This window comes from Acartia tonsa, chromosome 5 (genome assembly GCF_053477335.1).
Source record: "Acartia tonsa isolate MP-2025a chromosome 5, ASM5347733v1, whole genome shotgun sequence".
In the NCBI taxonomy this organism is placed as follows: Eukaryota; Metazoa; Arthropoda; class Copepoda; order Calanoida; family Acartiidae; genus Acartia; species Acartia tonsa.
The window spans coordinates 47,027,588-47,046,664 of record NC_137264.1 but is presented as its reverse complement, the minus strand read 5'-3'; the positions used below and the strand labels follow the sequence as shown (position 1 = coordinate 47,046,664).

Sequence of the window (19,077 nt, the reverse complement as noted above, 5' to 3'; positions counted from 1 at the left end):
AGTTTACGCAGGGATAGGAATGGGGCAGTAATTATATCTTTATACCAGGGATAAAGTGATAAAGACCTCGCTTTATATATTTATTGTTAGATTTCAAACAAGGTTGACAACATATATAAGTAGCGAAGCACAACAAATCATGGATGGACTAACGGACAATGTGAGTTATAGAGTTGATGTTCAGTTGTATTCATGGCTTCACTCCTAATGATTCCTCTAACAATAAAGAATACAAATATTAATATATCCAATATAATTACAAAATAAAAACAAATATCATTATATCTTATACAAACATAGAGTTTTACATATATAAACCTAAAAAAAGTTGTCATACCTTAAGTAGTGAAACTTCATGTTTTTTTTGTTGTAGAATATAATATATATTGGTTAGCCATAAAGATAATGAAAATAAAAATAAACTTTTATCAGACGGTCTTTGATTTATGTAAAAAATTGTCAAAATTCGTGTAGTCAAAAGTTACGATTTCAGAAAAATTATAACAAGAATAAGTTACAAGAATACGGTCTAACAAATAGAATTTTGTATAACATTAAACAACATATACTTTGGCATAATTTATATAGTCGTCGCACTGTTCTTTCTGAAAATAAGCCTGACGTCTAAGATGCATATATCACAAGAGTATAAATTTCAAGTCATGATAGTTTTAGGGATGACATGGTAAAAAATTTAAATCCTTTGCAATATGTCCAGGGTGGCCACAGACTTTTTTTCAAAATAGCATAAAATAGTATGCAAAAAAAAAGTAAATAGTATGCAATAGTATGTAAAATTTTTAAAAATAGTATGCAAATTTTTTAAAAATAGTATGAAATAGTATGCATTTTAAACAAAATAGTATGAAATAGCAAGCATTTAAAACACTATAGGGCCTTAAAATGTTGGTTAGCTATCAGTAATTTGAAATGTCCGTCTGTCCGTATGTCTTAGTTTGGGGGAAACGTGATTTTCTCGGCTCCTATAAAAGATAAAAGGCTGAAATTTTTAGACAACATTCCTATTATTAAGGAGCACAATTAACTATAAAACATCAATGGTGGTAGGACCGCTTTTTAGCAGGTTTTAGCCTATTTTTGTATTTTTCACATTTTTCTCCATATCTTTGGTGTTTATGGTCCGATTTCCAAAAATTTTTCAGTTCTAGTATCAAAATTAAATTTCCTGTCGTTTCAAGAAAACAACTATGACGGTCAGACTACCTTTAAGCAGGTTTTAGGCTATTTTTGTATTTTTCACATTTTTCTCCATACCTTTGGTGTTTATGGCCCGATTTCCGAAGTTTTTCAGTTATATATATCAAAATTAAATTTCCTGTCGTTTCAAGAAAACATCAATAGCGGTCAGACTGCCTTTTTGCAGGTTTATGGCTATTTTTATATTTTTCACATTTTTCCTCCTATCTTTGGTGTTTATGGTCCGTTTTTAAAAATTTTTGTAGTATAATATATCAAAATCAAATTTCCCGTTGGTTTAAGCATCCAGTGTGTAATTTACTTTGACCGTCAGTCTGTTAGTCATAATACTGAAATATAAATATTAAGAAATTAAAAACAAATGTTGAAAAGGTTTCGTGATTTTTCCTAATATACATGCTTTAAACAACTAATATCTAAATTCTTATTTATTTGTTTGTGCTTCGCTACTTATGGATGTTGTCATCCTTGTTGTTCATATATAGGACAATCCGGTCCAAAAGTATGTAGCGCAGCGATAACACTAAATACTGAAATAAAACTGATATACTAGATATGGCATATTTATTTAAAGTAGATCGACACATTCCAATAGTATACAATTGATTCTAAATTCTTAAAACCAGCCTATCTATGATTAGAAAGAACGTAGCATTTTTAACATTTTTCATATAGACAGTAGCTGCGCTATTTCAAGTTGTGTATGTTCAATTTATACTTTTTACGTCAATATTTTGTCGCGACAGGTTATGTTCAGTGTCAGTATATTGTTTACCTTTACTACAACTGGGAGTTTTTTTAAGTGCTGCTTTTCTATAAAAAGGTTCTCATGTATGTCCGTCCGTACGTAACGGATAGCTCTTGACGATAATTTAGGTATGTTAAAGTTGTCCTATTGTTTTCAAACTGCATTATATGATGTCCGAAACCGTTAGATACTTTATAATTATTGTCAGTATGATTTAATTTTGATTCAAAGGAAGATTAGCCACAATTTTATGAACGATTATTTTTAGTTTAATTTTTATCCTATAATATAAGTAGTAGGTAAGTTTGTTTTTCTAAAGCCAAAAGTATGTTGGTCCTAATCGGTTATACTTTTCAGCTAAGCTCATAAAAAACTTGGTTGGTTTTAAGCTATTTTCCTGAGGCGAGGGGCGAAGCAACAAGTGTTATGTAATTGATAAATCAACCCTATCATCTAATTGCAAAAAGGGGGGGGGGGGGAGAAATGTGGTGACTCGTCACACGTGACACGACATACCAGCAATTTTATTTTGGGTGCTACTCCCTTAGTTTTAGAGATAATTGGGTGAAATCTTTTTGGTTGTGTCACTAATTACCCCAAGTTTTGGTATCTTTCAAAAAAAAATCTTTACATTGAATGTAGAAATACCAATAACTTTCAATAAAGGTACAACAATCTGAACTGAAAGACTACTTTCTTCTGGAAACATTTCTAAAAAAAAAATTGAAAACAAAGTAGCGATTTTGCCGTATTTTCACGGTAGCATTTGATAGGTTATTTTAGGTTAGGTAAGTGTTAATGATTGCCCCGCAGGGTTAGAGCCCCCCACAGGGACTAGAAATAGGAGAAAAGATACTGTGAAAATGCGATGAAACCTGCTACTTGGCTTTCTTTTCATGATCAAAAAAATCAGTTTGTTTTAGTTACCTAAAAATTAAAGATTTATCTGAAATCCAAAGAAATAGTGGAAATAGTATGCAATTTTGGACAATAGTGGAAATAGCATATTTTTTTGGAATAGTTTGCATAGTATGCAAAAATAGTGGAAATAGTATGTTTGTGGCCAGCCTGTATGTCCTATAAATATAGGAAAAAATATTTGATTCACTAGATTTAAGATCAAATGCATTTTGCTATCAAAAGAAAATTATTTTTACGGAATCAGCATCATTAAAAAAATATTACTTAAAAAGTAAACCTAATTTTTATGGAGAAAACGGATGACAACATCCATAAAAGCGAAGCTCTGAAATGGAAGGACAAACGAACACCAACACTTGTAGATTGTCAGAACTGAACTAGCAGAATATTAATGCATCAGTACAAACAATATTTTAAGAAAATTTGTTGCAAAAGTAAAACTACATAAATAGATACTGTTTAAGGACATACTTACATTTTTGGGACTTGTTTATAGAGATGCTTCGCTTATAACATTGTACCTTGTTGTAATAGGAATCAGTTTTCAAAAATCAGAAGAATCGGATAATTTTAACATACAAAAATTTGTTGTCAAAAAGTTAAAAATCGACATGTTAAAAATGGACGTACGGACATTCTGGTATTGTTTATAGAGTTGCTACGCTTTCTTAATTGTACCTAACTACTATAGGAATCATTATGCAAAGTTTGGAATCGATAGGACAATTCTAACCTGTTTAAATTAACGAAAAGAGCTAACTCTCTGTGATAGACGGACGGACGGATCAACCCTAATTATAGAAAAGCTTCGCTATTAAAAAGAGTAGAGGTATTTAGTTCTCAATTTATATCAATAATGTTCTTTATCAGAATTCTGTTCACAAGAAAGAGAATCTTCATTCAAAACTTCTTCCTTTACTTCCTGTTTTATAGTTTCTTCAACATTCTCAGCCTCCATCTTAATAGAGAGAGGATCTCCATCTAGTGTTTCTTCTACTTTTATTTCCTGTTTAATTATAATATCAGAAGTTTCTTCTTCTTTTATTTCTAGTTTTACATCAGATTCACCACAATCAACAAAACTGGTAGAAGCAGAAGGTTGCACTGTATTATTAGTATATTCTAACTTCTTGAGATGTCTAACTGATTTATTATGGTGTAACAATTCTGACATTGATTTAAAAGATTTCTGGCATAATTCACAAGAATATGGCTTCACTTCTAAATGAATCCTCTTATGGACAGTTAACTTATCATTTGTAATAAAAGCCTTTGCACAAATATCACAAGAGTATCGCTTCTCTCCTGTATGGATCCTCTTATGAACATTTAAGTCACTATTTGTACGGAAAGATTTTCCACATGTCTCACAGGAGTGTGGCTTGTCTCCTGTATGGAACCTTATGTGCACAGTTAATTCACTTTGTTGTTTGAAAGCCTTTCCACATGTATCACAAGAGTATGGCTTCTCTCGAGTCTCCTGTATGGATTCTCTTGTGTACAGTTAATTTACTTTTTTGTTGAAAAGCCTTTTCACAAGAATCACATCTGAATGGCTTCTCTCCTGTATGGCTTCTCATATGTCTTGTTAATTCCCAGTTGAAAGAGTATTTCTTGGGGCAAATATTACAGGACAACATGATATTTAGTTTTTTCTCTTGCACCTGAAATAAATATTGACATCAGTAGAAAACAATTGATTTATTAATCCTTTTATTCAAGTTTAATCATCACTTTTTTATGAAGTTAATATGTTTAAATTTTTAAACAAATATTTTTAGCTCATGCAAAAGCGTTGAACCATAGCTGGATACAAAAGAAGCCCTTAATTCATATTATTAAAAATATATGCTGTGTCTGTACCAAAGGATCTCGCTAACTGCTGTACTGATCGGGTTCTCCTTAACAGGGTAGCTTCTAATAGGTCCCGGAAAGGTTTATAACTATTTTGGGGGAGTGTACTACCACCCTCCCCATAGAAATCGACAAAAATAAAAGATAATTAAAAAACGCAGCCCTGCGGACATTTTTGCAAATAGCTAAAAACATAACTGACACCATCTATCGCCAAAAAAAAATATTTTTATTAAATAGCTGATTTTAAAATAGATTAAAAGAAACCATTTTACGTATCCCTAGAGGCCTCTAGGTGCGTAGCCGCTAGTTATAGGATAAAATAATAAATGAAAATTTTCATAAATCAGAAAAAATTCATTTACCTGATATTTTTTATGTTAGTTGCATTAAAGATGCGGAAAATAATTTAAATCAATTCAAACATTTTATTGTTGAGCTTCATCTGAAAAATAAAATGTATAGGTAATGTAAGAGTCGATATAAGATAAATAAAAAGTTATCCTTTTAATCGGAGAAGAATCTAAATAGTAATATAAAAAAATATTCACCAAAAGATAGATTTTACAATTGATTACCAGGACAAATCTTCATATTTCATTATTATAAACAAGAATGACAACATCCATAAAAGCGAAGCACTGAAACGGTAGGACAAACGGACATTAACACTTGTATAGTGTAAGAACTAAATAATCAAAATATAAAAGTATAAGAGTCGAAGCAAAATTGTAAGTAAATTTGTTAAAAAACTGCTAGTTAAAGGATAATGTTTATGGACATACTTACATTTTTAGGATTTGATTATAGAGTTGCTTCGCTTATTATATTGTACTTTGTTGTCCACGGAATCAATACACAAAAAATCAGATCAAATAAAAATTTGTTGTTAAAAAGTAGAAAAATCAACATGTTTAAAATGGACACAAGGACATTCTGGTAATTATTATAGAGTTGCTACGCTTTCTAACTCGTACCTAACAACTACAGGAATCACCATGCAAATTTTGAAATCGATTGGACAATTCTAACATGCCTAAATTAACGAAACAAAACTATCTGTCTCGGACGGACGGACGTACGGACCGACCCTAATTATAGAAAAGCTTCGCTTTTAAAAAGATAGATTTTACAAAAAATTACCAGGCCAAAACAAAGAGTATAACTTACAAAATTATATATTGAAATTCCCAATCTTAAACAGGCCAATACATCTACCTAGCTAAACAATTCATTCAATTAAACTTAGGTTCAGTTTAGCCTCGCAGGGTTAGGACTACGTTGGTTTATGTTTTTGAATAAAAAATATACATATTTAATATGATAATTTGGTTGAAAAACATATTTGAATACATTTTTATATAGTCAATGTCAAAAGAATATTTCCACGAAATGTATTTGAATTTAATATAAGAGATCCACATATTTGTTCATGTTAAAGGGGGGGGGGGGGGGTTAATGCAACCATCTCGTAACCAATGCGTAAAGGACACTTAGAATACGATTTTAGTTATGAAACTTGGTAATAATCCTTGGTAGGTCTATTTTTCCTAAAATCAAACAAAAAGTTGGAAAAGTAACGACTTAGCGTTTCAGCCGTTAAGCCATTTTTTTTCTTTTTTCAGGGCAAATCCGTTACAAGCTCTATCTACAAATTATACTCTTTGCCGCTCCCAGACGTTTTCAACCGGTTCTAGCCGGAAGCCGCTGGTACTAGAAATCTAAAAATTGGTTTTTAGTATATTTTCACATGAATTAAAGCAAAAAAATGTTTCAAAAAATTGATAAAATAAAAACGTACCTAGGTAATTAATGATAGAATTGCCCTAAAAATGGCGTTTCTACAAAAGACCAACTCTACAACAGACCAACACCTACATAAGACTAACACCTATATATTGTTATATAAACATCAAATTTATTAATAAAGTAATACATATTACATGATCAATACATGAACGCAGCGCTCAGCCCCCTGGCCTGCCTAGCCGCGGGCGCTCGCCCCCCTTGCCTATAATCTAACCTAACCTTACCTAAATATTGTAAAAAAATATTAAAAATTTGAAAAAAATCTACCAACCACTTTTTGTAAAATCCTCGAAATTCTAAACTATAAATAAGTTAATGTACATTATACATTCATACATATAGGTTAGGTTAGGCAAGTGAGCCGAGCGCCCGTGGCTAGGCAGGCCAGGGGGCCGAGCTCAGCGGCCATGACCTTCTAGCATTACGATTTTTGAATGTTGGTCTTTTGTAGGTGTTGGTCTTTTGTAGTGTTGGTCTTTTGTAGGTGTTGTTCTTTTGTAGGAACGCCGAGTTGGTCTTTTGTAGAGTTGATGTTTTGTAGCAACGCCCTAAAAATAGGAACAAAAAAACGGCTAAATGGTTGAGTTTGTATTATTTACAAAAAACAAACAAACATCATAATGACCACTTTAGTGATAAATCATAAATTTCCATGAAGCAAACAAAGAACCTATATGAGATACTACCTACCTATTTACACATTTTTAAGATTTATACAGAGAACATTTTTTTCAAAGTAACATGATGTTTGTTTAGAATTGTGTTTAAAGAAGCAATGCTGTTTACACATGATTTCTAATCTCAAACACAAACATAATAAAGCACTTGTTAAAAGCAATTACTATAAATCGGTAAATTAGGTTCATTCTTAGTTTAATCAAACATTTTTTTTATCTAATTAAAAAAATCTTGACTCTCAATTTCTTCTTCCTCTTTAATTTCCTCTTTTATAATTACTTCTACACTCTCAGCCACCATGTTGTTGATAGAGATAAGGTCTTCATCAAGAGTTTCTTCTTTTATTTCTAATTTAATACCAGCTGCATCATAATCAACAAAACTTGTAGAAGCAGAAGGTAGAACTATATGCTCAGTAGATTGTAACTTGATGTGTCTAGCTGTTTTTTTGTGCATTGACAATTCTGAACTGGAGTAATAAGATTTCTGGCATGATACACAAGAGTATGGCTTCTCACCAGTGTGGGTCCTTTTATGAACAGTGAATTCGCCAATCCTACAGAAAGCTTTTCCACATGTTTCACATGAATATGGTTTCTCTCCTGTATGAATCCTCATGTGTATAGTTAATTCACTTTGTTGTTTGAAAAACTTGCAGCATATATCACAGGAGTATGGCTTTTCTCCTGTATGGATCCTCTTGTGTACAGTCAATTCACTTTTTTGTTTGAAAGCCTTATCACAAATATCACAAGAGTATGGCTTCTCTCCTGTATGGTTCCTTTTATGCACATTTAAATGGCCTTGTTGTGTGAATGCCTTATTACATGTATCACACTTGAATGGCTTCTCACCTGTATGAATTACCAAATGTATTTTTAAGTTTCTCTTGGATGGAAATTCCTTGTCGCAGATATGGCACTTGTTCATAATGGATTCTTAATTTTCTTGCAACTGAAATAAAAGAAATATTAGAATTAGAATTGCATAATTTCAAGTCTTACTTTACTTATAAATTTTACTATATATAACAAATACCTACTTATTACATAATTTAATTGACTCAATAATTAAGGATCCTCCGTACGTCACTCACTATGTAGATAATGAAAACATTTCCCTCTATCTCTTCTCTCTGATGTCACATGAACCCGTCCAATACAATGTACAAGTCTCACTTATAACAAGTATCCACTTTGCTGTTTTATGTAATGTTAGGCTTTTCAATGCAAATAGTAGGTATCTTAGCATTAACTTATGATAACAAGGTTTTTTTTTAAAGTTTTAAACTTATTGTTGTTTGTTATGGAAAAAATTCATGTTAAAAACTAACTCACTTTTTCTGATCTCAAACTAACTGGCGTTTTGTTTTTCTTGACTTATTTCATTTTATATTAGGTATATCTGAAAATAAATATAATTAGGTACCTATTATTTAACAAGAAAAATAATTTTGATAATAAGGAAATAATGAAATATTAATAAAACAAGAGGAATATTGCTTTCCAGAGAGAGGTAACAAAATTAATCCTTTTGAGTAAAAGTAAGTTGTGTAGCTGGTGACAAGGACGTTCAAGCTTTTATTAGAGAGGGACAAAATGAGGGGTTTCGTAGGTTTGAATGGAGTATTCTAATTTATTTTTTAAATTTTTCAGCAGGTTTCAAAACAACCCTCTCCTCTCCCCCCCCCCCCCCCTTAACTTGGACGTGTGTGGCTGGTGCAAAGCATATTTTGGAAGGTAATGAATATTAGGGTAAAGAGGGTGTAGATTATTTTTGTCTTAAATAGTACTTGTTGATTGTAGATAGGTAAAACTTAACATCCAAGGAAAATAATGTAAATAATGTTTTTTTTGTAATCTTTTTTTCCGTTTTATGGTTTCTTTAACATTTTAAGCCTCCATACTAATGGAGAGAGGATCTTTATCAAGAGTTTCTTCTTTTATTTCTATTTTAATATTAGCCTCACCACAATCAACAAAACTGGTTAGAAGCAGAAGTTGGAACTGTATTTGTAGTAGATTCTAACTTCTTCAGATGTTTAACAGATTTATTATGCTTTGAAAAATCTGAACTAGAGATATACGATTTCTTGCACAATTTACAAGCATATGGTTTCTTACCAGTATGGATCCTCTTATGCACGGTCAAGGCACTTTGCTGTTTAAATACTTTTTTCATATGAATAAAATTTGAATGGTTTCTCGCCAGAATGAATTCTCATATGTATTATTAACTTGTCTCTTGCTGTACACGATTTTTGGCATAAATCACATTTGAATGGCTTCTCATCTGTATGAATTCTCATGTGTTTTATTAAACCATTACTCTGTCTAAATGCCTTTTCACATAAATCGATTTGAATGGCCTTTCACCTGTATGAATTCTCAAATGTTTTATTAAAACGCTGTGAAAGGAGAATTTCTTGTTGCAAATATCAAAGGACAACATGTTGGATTGTTAGTTGTACTCGCACCTGGAATAAATATTGTAAAAAGATTAAATTTTTTTAATGATGACAGCATTAATGGATTACAGAGCTCTTATATAAATATATAAAACTAAGACCAGCAAAGAAAATAAAAAGAAAAACTAAGCACAACAGACAGATTGATACAAATAAATAAGTTGTACTGTACATATGCCAAGTGGTTATACAAATATTCATGTTAATCCTAAATTAAGTCTGAGAAGCTTTCAGCGATATGCACAGTTATACACAATTTTGTTTAGACTTATAAATTAATACTCTGATTATTAAGACTCAAACTGAAAGTGTTCATGTTTATTTGTCTGATTTAAGATCTTCACTTTTATGGATGTTGTCATTGTTATTAATTTATATATGAAACTATCTTACTTTTATTTGCTCAAATAACTCGGGCTTTCTTTCTCTCTGAGTTTATATTGAATTCAGTTTTATAATCTTGAGTCTTATATCATTTTATACTCTGTCTGAAAATAAATAAGATTATTATTTTACAAATAACACCAGTCTAATAATGAATAAAAATAAAGAAATATTGATAAACAGAAGTTGAAGAGTAAATATTTACTTTAATAGCTGGTAATATTAGAGTAAGAAACATAATTATCATGAGTTAAATTTTCTAACACGTAGTTTTTAAAACATTAGGGTTCATATTTTTTCTAAAACTTGCAACTTAGATGTCTGTAGGTATTGTTTTCACAAAAACAACATGATGACAATTTTAGTGTAAAATTACAAATATCAATCAAGCAAACAAAGAACAGAGCTGGATCTTTAAAAGTGTAGCCGTAGCCGTGGTCGTAGTCGTAGCCGTCGCCACTGCCTGTGCTGCCAATAAAACATGGATTTTAAAATGTTTGAAGTTTTTACGTATTATTATTATTTTTTCTTCTTCATATTTTTACTGAAAAATCAAAAAGTGATTGTGATTTAAAGATCGCAGCAGTGGCGACGCGTAGCCAATTTGATCTAAAGGTTAGTTGCTGTACCTCTGGACACGGCCACGGCTACAGCTAAACATTTAAAGATCCAGCTCAGGGTGCGCCAAATGAAACTGAAATTTTTAAATGGCATTGTAATTTTTGAAAAATCTAATAGTCATACACCTGTTCTGATTCCCAGTTTTTAAAATTTAATTAAATCTTTAAATTTGACGATTTTACAGTCATTTGTTCAGAAATTTTAAAAAGTCTTGTTTCATTAGGCGCACCATGTATATGAGTTACCTGTGTATGAGATACTAGGTACCTATTTACACATTTTAAAGACTTACAAAAAACATTTTTTTCAAAGAATCGTGATTTTTCCTTTATAATTGTTATTTTAAAGCAATATTATTTACACATCACATCATAAACAAACATAATAAAGCTCTTGTTACAAAGACAACAAATTTGCAATATAGGTTCATTCATTTATCAAACATTATTACCTTCTACTTTAACAAATTCTTCACTCTCAATTCCATCTTCCTCTTTTATTTCTTCTTTTATAATTACTTCCACACTCTCAGCCTCCATCTTTATAAAGGTAAAATCCTCATCAGGAGTTTCTTCTTTTATTTCCGATTTAATACCAGCTTCACCACAATCAACAAAACTAGAGGAAGCAGAAGGTAAAACTGTATTCTTAGTAGATTCTAATTTCCTAAGATGTTCATAAGTATTATTATGTCTTGCTAGGTTTGAACTGCAGTAATAGAATGCCTGGCATAGTTCACAAGAGTATGGCGTTTCTCCTGTATGGATCCTTTTATGTAAAGTTAAGGTACCTTGTTGTGAGAAAGCCTTTCCACAAAGATCACAAGAGAATGGCCTCTCTCCTGTATGAATCCTTATATGGTCGGTTAAAAGACTTTGTCTTGAGAAAGTCTTTTCACATGTACTACAAGAGTATTGTTTCTCTCCTGTATGTATTTTTCTGTGTCTTGATAAATTACTTTTGTCTGAAAATGCTTTTTCACAAAAATCACAGTTATATGGCTTTTGTCCTGTATGAATTCTCACATGTACTGTTAAACGGCTCTTTGAAGAGAATTGCTTGTTGCAAATTTCACAAGAGAACATGATGGATTGTTAATTGTTCTTGCATCTGCAATAAATATTATTTAAAATTTAATTCCTGAGTAGAAAAGAAAATACGTAATAATTTTTTTTTGGACTATTTTATTTAATCTTAGACTATTAATATTAATGTTTAACTAATAATATCAATTTTTACTTTGCCCAGCGAGACTAAGCATTACCACCCCCCCCCTCCCCCCCAACGAACAATTTTTTAGAAAATGAGGGGTGGTTGGTAATTATTTTCTTCATGCCTGTTCACTAAAAATATACCTGTGGTGTAACCCAATATAACCTAACCTGACTTAGAATTAAACATACAAAAGATAATCCAAAAATATCGAAAGCGCAGGGGGATTCTTAACTCGACTAGGCACTTTGAAGGAAACCATTCTTATTGTAATGAGAAAAAAAAATCGGAACCTTTCTAGGGGCCTTCTCACATTATAGGTTTGTACTACAATCCAACAAAAAGTGAAAAAAAACACACCTAGACTTCAAGACTAATTTCGGGCGTTGCTACAAAAGACCAACGCCTACAAAAGAACAACGCCTACAAAAGACCAACGCCTACAAAAGACCAACGCCTACAAAAGACCAACGCCTACAAAAAAATCGTAGAGCTGGAAGGTCTATAGTTGCAAATGGTGTACCTGATCTGCCTAGCCGCGGGCGCTCAGCCCCCTAGCCTATAACCTAACCTAACCTAACCCAGGACATTTATTTAAGAAAAATATCCTCAACTGTTAATACATAGGTGGTTTAGAATTTCGTGGATTTTACAAAAAGGGGTTGGTAGATTTTTATTATTGTTTTTACAATTTTTATGTTAGGTTAGGTTATAGGCTAGAGGGCCGGGCGCCCGCGGCTAGGCAGGCCGGGGGGCCGAGCGCTGCGTCCATGACCTTTATTTGATCACTGTGGGCTACAATTGAATCAAGACAAAAGTAAGTGCCGAGCCCTGGGACCTATGTAGGGTGAAAATAGACATAAATCCTATATGATTCCAGGTGGAGACAAAATATTTTAGCGGGGTCTTTTGGTTTTTTTTCAATTTAAAGTTCTGAAAAAAAATTGAAAAAAATATGAAAATCTTTAATAAAAAACAAACAAAAAAAATTTTTAATATTTTTTTTTATTTAAAGATACAAACAACTTATATAAATACTATAAGCTTTAAAAAAATCACAATTTTCAAATTTAGACTTTCAATATAAAGATTTGTAGAAAAAACCTAACAACAAATTCTAACATATTTCTGATCAACATAGCAATAAAACGTCTTTTGCAAAATCTTTATCATCAAAAATAAATAGCACTTACTAAAGACTTTTTTTCATTTAAACTTATACTTTTCACATTAATTAACTTTAAAGATTGATTTTTTTAAAAAGAAAGGTTGCGTGATTTTTTTATTCATAATTAATTGCCTAATTTTGAGATTCAGATAAAAAACCTTCCTGCTTTATATCACTGGATACTCTACTAGCAGCGGCTACGCCTCTAGAGGCATATAGGGACCCTTAGGTTGGGGGGGAAGACGAACCCCCCCTTACAATTACAGTTTTTTTTAATGAAAAAGTTAAAAACATTTATTTTGGAGAGTTGATTCTCTTGGGATAGTGATGGTACCCATCCCCAAAATAGTAATAAACCTTACCAGGACATATAAGAAGCTACCATGTAAAGGAGAACCATTTTGGTTCAGTGGTTAGTGAGATCCCTTGGTGCACAAAGACTTACATAGAACGTGTTACTTTATTATAAAGATTCATATATACACAAAAAACTCTACAATCAAAGTATGTCTGTTTGTTCATCTGTCTGTATAAAAACTTTACAGAATATATTTATTTGGTACTAGCGGCTACGCTCCTAGAGGCCTTTAGGGGCACTTGAGAGGGGAAGAAGTGGTTGAATTCTACAACTAGATTTTTATTTTAGACTTAAAAAGAAAAAGTTTTTTTTGTGTGTGAAATGGGGTCCTTTTTTAGGGGTTGATTTCTCCTAGGATGGTGGAGGTACCCTCCCAAAATAAGTTATAAACCTTTCAAGTACCAATGAGAAGCTACATAGAAAAAAAAGAACCATTGATCATTGTTAATTACTATTCAGGGATCTAAAGGGATAAGACAATGACCGCTAAATTGATTTACATTCCCAAATATGATACATGGATAACCCTTCTGTATGTTTCAGTTAATGGTTGAAATGTTGGGCACTTAATTTAATAATCCAACCAAACAAAAATCGCAACAGGTCCCCTAAGTAGTTAAGCCAACGAATAACAAATTCCTATATTAAACTATGGGGACTAGTCTAATAAATAGCCCATTGTCCCATCTCGCTCTGATTAATATATTTTTGTATCTGTATGTTACACTTGCTATTTTCTTTATTTGCATTCTTTTAAACTTCAATAATTATGGATGTTGTCTTTTTCCCTTGTTAATCCAATTACCTAATTCTTGATATTCTTTGAGGTTAATAATTACAATTATATTTTATTAAATGGAAAAAGAACAATTTAATCATAATTCAAGATAAAATTTATTTTATCACTAGCGGTTTTACCCCTAGAGGCATCTAGGGGCCCTTGATAAGTGGGGGGAAGTTGACCCCTCCCCTACTTTCAGTTTTAGTATGTAAAAGAAAAAGTTTTGTTTAAATGTTGGGTAAAAACTAATTTTTTCTAAACTCAAAACTTCTCAGGACAATGAAAAACTTGAACCAAGAAGAACTATATCAGTTAAGCGGTTACAAAGAATCTTCGGTACCGACAGACACCCTCACACACACACACAAACAGACAGACACAGAAACTGTTACTTTTATATAAGGATTAATAGACACTAAACTACTCCTTAATATGTTGATCCTATTATCAGTCAAAAAGATAGGTCAATAAAGAAGAACCAAATTGGTCCAGCGGTTAGCAAGAACTTTAGGCACAGACAGAAAAAACACACGGACATCCTATCTTTTTTATACAGGGATATAACTTTTAAACGATAGGAAATTTTTTTTTTCCAGATGATTTTTCTCCCCTGCTTTAAAGCACTATTTATGATACAAAATAGATTGATGTCTGTTTGTCCATCTTTCTGATGCTTAAAAACTGATATGGTTCTTTTTTTACTTTACTATGTAGCTTCTCATTGGTCCTTGGATCGAAGGTTTATAACTTTTATTGAGAAAGAGAAGAGAAATCGCCCCTTAAAAAAGGACCACAACACACAAAAAAAACTTTTTCTTTTTAAGTCTAAAATAAAAATCTAGTTGTAGAATTCAACCACTTCTTCCCCTCTCAAGTGTCCCTAAAGGCCTCTAGGAGCGTAGCCGCTAGTACCAAATAAATATATTCTGTAATGTTTTTATACAGACAGATGAACAAACAGACATACTTTGATTGTAGAGTTTTTTGTGTATATATGAATCTTTATAATAAAGTAACACGTTCTATGTAAGTCTTTGTGCACCAAGGGATCTCACTAACCACTGAACCAATATGGTTCTCCTTTACATGGTAGCTTCTTATATGTCCTGGTAAGGTTTATTACTATTTTGGGGATGGGTACCATCACTATCCCAAGAGAAACAACTCTCCAAAATAAATGTTTTTAACTTTTTCATTAAAAAAAACTGTAATTGTAAGGGGGGGTTTGTCTTCCCCCCCAACCTAAGGGTCCCTATATGCCTCTAGAGGCGTAGCCGCTGCTAGTAGAGTATCCAATGATATAAAGCAGTAAGGTTTTTTATCTGAATCTCAAAATAAGGCAATTAATTATGAATAAAAAAATCACGCAACCTTTCTTTTTAAAAAAATCAATCTTTAAAGTTAATTAATGTGAAAAGTATAAGTTTAAATGAAAAAAAGTCTTCAGTAAGTGCTATTTATTTTTGATGATAAAGATTTTGCAAAAGACGTTTTATTGCTATGTTGATCAGAAATATGTTAGAATTTGTTGTTAGGTTTTTTCTACAAATCTTTATATTGAAAGTCTAAATTTGAAAATTGTGATTTTTTTAAAGCTTATAGTATTTATATAAGTTGTTTGTATCTTTAAATAAAAAAAAATATTACAAATCATTTTTTTTTTTTTTTTATTTAAGATTTTCATATTTTTTTCAATTATTTTTCAGAACTTTAAATTGAAAAAAAAACAAAAGACCCCGCTAAAATATTTTGTCTCCACCTGGAATCATCAAGGATTTATGTCTATTTTCACCCTACATAGGTCCCAGGGCTCGGCACTTACTTTTGTCTTGATTCAATTGTAGCCCACAGTGTGATGTTTATATAACAATATATATTTGTTGGTCTTTTGTAGGCGTTGGTCTTTTGTAGTGTTGGTCTTTTGTAGAGTTGGTCTTTTGTAACAACGCCTAATTTCGGGGGTAGCAAAAAATTTGCTCAATTAAAACTTACTTATGTTTCTATAAAATCCAGTTTTATAATTTTGAGTCTTATTTCATTTCATATTCTGTCTGAAAAAAAATAATCATTATTTCACAGGTAAAACAAGTCTAATAATGAATTTTGAAAAGTAATATGTTTGCTTTAGTAGTTATATAATATAATGAAAATAATATCAAATTTTGACATTCAAGAGGACAAAAAGAATATATAAACAGAAAAAGTATCTACCTACATGATTAAGAGGAAATATAATTAATTTTTACAATTTGTGCAATTACTTTTCCTCAAACTTAGGTTAGGTTACAAGGAAACCCCGCTGGGTTAGGGCAACGTTGGTTTATGTCTTAGAAAAATTTAATAAAATATACTATTGTATAGTCGATGACGTGGAGATATTTGATTGAAATGCATTTAAATTTAAAATTAATGATCCACATAGGTACCTTTTTTTTTATTTTTCTTTAAAATTATTTTTAAAGAAGTACCTAGGTAATATTATTTACACATTTTATCAAAATATAAATAGGTACAAACATAAATTCTTATAATAAAATAACAGGATGTTTATCTGTTACCAAAGGATCTCGCTAACCGCTGAACAGATTTGGTTCTTCTTTACAGGTTAGCTTCTCATAGGTCCTGGGAAGGTTTATAACAATTTTGCGGGAGGATATAACCACCCTTCCAAGAGAAATCGCCCTTAAAAAAATAATCCCATCCCCCCAAAAAAATTTCTACCTAACTTTTAAAAAATTATAAATGTGAATGGGGTGGTCGCCTGTAAGCCGTATATAATAAAGCACTTGTTAAAAGACATTTACAACAAATTCGCAATCTAGGTTCTTTCTTTTATAAAACATTTTTATTTTCATATGCTTAAAAAAATTCTCCACTCTCGATTCCTTCTTCCTCTTTTATTTCCTCTTTTATAATAACTTCCACACTCTCAGCCTCCACATTTATAGGGATAAGATACTCATCAAGTGTTTCTTCTTTTATTTCTTGTTTAATATTAAATTCACCACAATCAACAAAACTGGTAGAAGTAGAAAGTGGAACTGTAATAGTAGTAGATTCTAACTTCTTGAGATGTCCCGCTGTTTTATTATGTGTTGCCAGGTTTGAATTAGAGTAAAAAGATTTCTGGCACATTTCACAAGAGTATGGCTTTTCTCCTGTATGGATCCTCTTATGGCGAGCTAGGTCACCAACTTGTATGAAAGCCCTTTCACAAGAATCACAAGAGTATGGTGTCTCTTCTGTATGAATCCTCTTGTGGGTTTTTAAACTACTACCAGTAGTAAATGTCTTTTGACATGTATCACAAGAGTATGGCCTCTCTCCTGTATGGACCCTATAATGGACTGTTAGGGCACTTTGTTGTGAAAAAGTCTTCTTACATATTTCACAAGAGAAAGATTTTTCTCCTGTATGGACTCTCATATGTTTTGTTAAATCACCTCTCCATGTAAATGTTTTTTCACATAATTCACATTTGAATGGCTTTTCTCCTGTATGAATTCTCAAATGTTTTTTCAACGCGCTCTGGTAGGAGAATTCCTTGTGGCAAACATCACAAGTTAACATGATGGATGATTGATTGTTCTTCCACCTGGAATAAATATTTGTTTAACATAATTCCGCGGCAGGATAAAAGGATGATAACATATAATGCGAAGCTCTTAGATATAAAAGTAAGAAGCAAAGGAAATGAAAAAAAGACAGATGAGTATATTTAATAAGTTGTTCAGTACAGATGCTCAGTGGTCATATGAATCTTCAAACACAATTTCAGAGGACTATATTTTATATAAGCTGAGAAAACACTTAATTCCTATATGTAAATTTAAGAGCAGTAAATATCACGTTCTCTGGATCATTACATACAGACTGACGGACAAAGTAAGTTATTTAAAAGACGCATTTTAGCCATTTATCTTGAACAAAATCTAAGAAAATCACTTTCCTCCTTACCTGACACAGTTAAATAATTAGTTTTGATCCTAAAATTCGACCTCAACTATTATATGTAGGTAGTTAATTAAGGCATATAAGAATTGTTTATATCGATTTTGGTGATTCCTGTAACAGTTTGCTATGATTTTGAAAGTGTATTAAGTTTAAATTACTACTAGATTGTCTTAATGTCCCTTTAAAACATGCTGAATATTCAATATTAAGTCCTAAAAGTATACTGTTATCAAGTAAATTTTGATTCAAAATACAAAATACGAAGAGTCTTATCTTATATTCTGCTTAAGTTTTGACAAGTGATTTCTCGTCCTTCTGTCTGATTTTAAAACAGCTCTTTTATGGATGTTGTAATCTTGTAAATATATAAAACTGACTTACTATTGTTTACTAAACTCAAATAACTAGTGTAATTTTCTCTTTATGTTTCTTTTGACTTCAGTTTTAAAATCTTCAGTCCTATTTCATTTTACATTTGGTCTGAAAATAAATAAAATTATTTTTTACTAACACAATTTCGGATCATGGAAAGAAAACGAAGTAACGGGTTTTGTCGTATTTTCACAGTAGCTTTTGATAGGTTATTTTAGTTTAGGTAAATGTTAATGATTGCCCCACAGGGTTATAGCCCTCCACGAGGGGTAGAAATGGGAGAAAAGCAAAATTAAATTAGCGATGATGATCAGAAAAGGACGAACATAGTGCCAAACATCTCTGAATCAAACTAGACGAAAAAATAAATTATAAGAAACATTTTGTCAACCTACATCTAACATTAAAAAAGGCCTGTAATGCTGCAATGCAATATAAAGAGAGGGACGCAATTACTGCACAGGAATAAATTAAAATTACATTGAATATCTTCAATTCTCAGAGAATCAACGAAATTCAGAGCTTCACAACT

The 19,077-nt window shown here is 31.5% G+C and overlaps 1 protein-coding gene and 1 long non-coding RNA gene across 2 annotated transcripts; both read right to left on the bottom strand.

Annotated features, from left to right (window-relative positions):
* Positions 1 to 5,185: 5,185 nt before the first annotated feature.
* On the bottom strand, positions 5,186 to 18,689 carry LOC145320175 (uncharacterized). The gene is made up of 5 exons (XM_080162616.1): positions 18,555 to 18,689; positions 17,082 to 17,814; positions 11,152 to 11,425; positions 7,241 to 8,166; positions 5,186 to 5,329 (listed from the first exon to the last, which is right to left on the bottom strand). The coding sequence occupies exons 2-4, from the start codon at positions 17,787 to 17,789 to the stop codon at positions 7,445 to 7,447; spliced, it is 1,704 nt and encodes a 567-aa protein (XP_080018742.1). The 5' UTR covers positions 17,790 to 17,814; positions 18,555 to 18,689; the 3' UTR covers positions 5,186 to 5,329; positions 7,241 to 7,444.
* Positions 8,632 to 10,194, bottom strand: LOC145319683 (uncharacterized). Its single transcript, XR_013879989.1, has 2 exons — positions 10,089 to 10,194; positions 8,632 to 9,704 (listed from the first exon to the last, which is right to left on the bottom strand). It is a non-coding gene; the product is annotated as an uncharacterized LOC145319683 (long non-coding RNA).
* Positions 18,690 to 19,077: the final 388 nt, after the last annotated feature.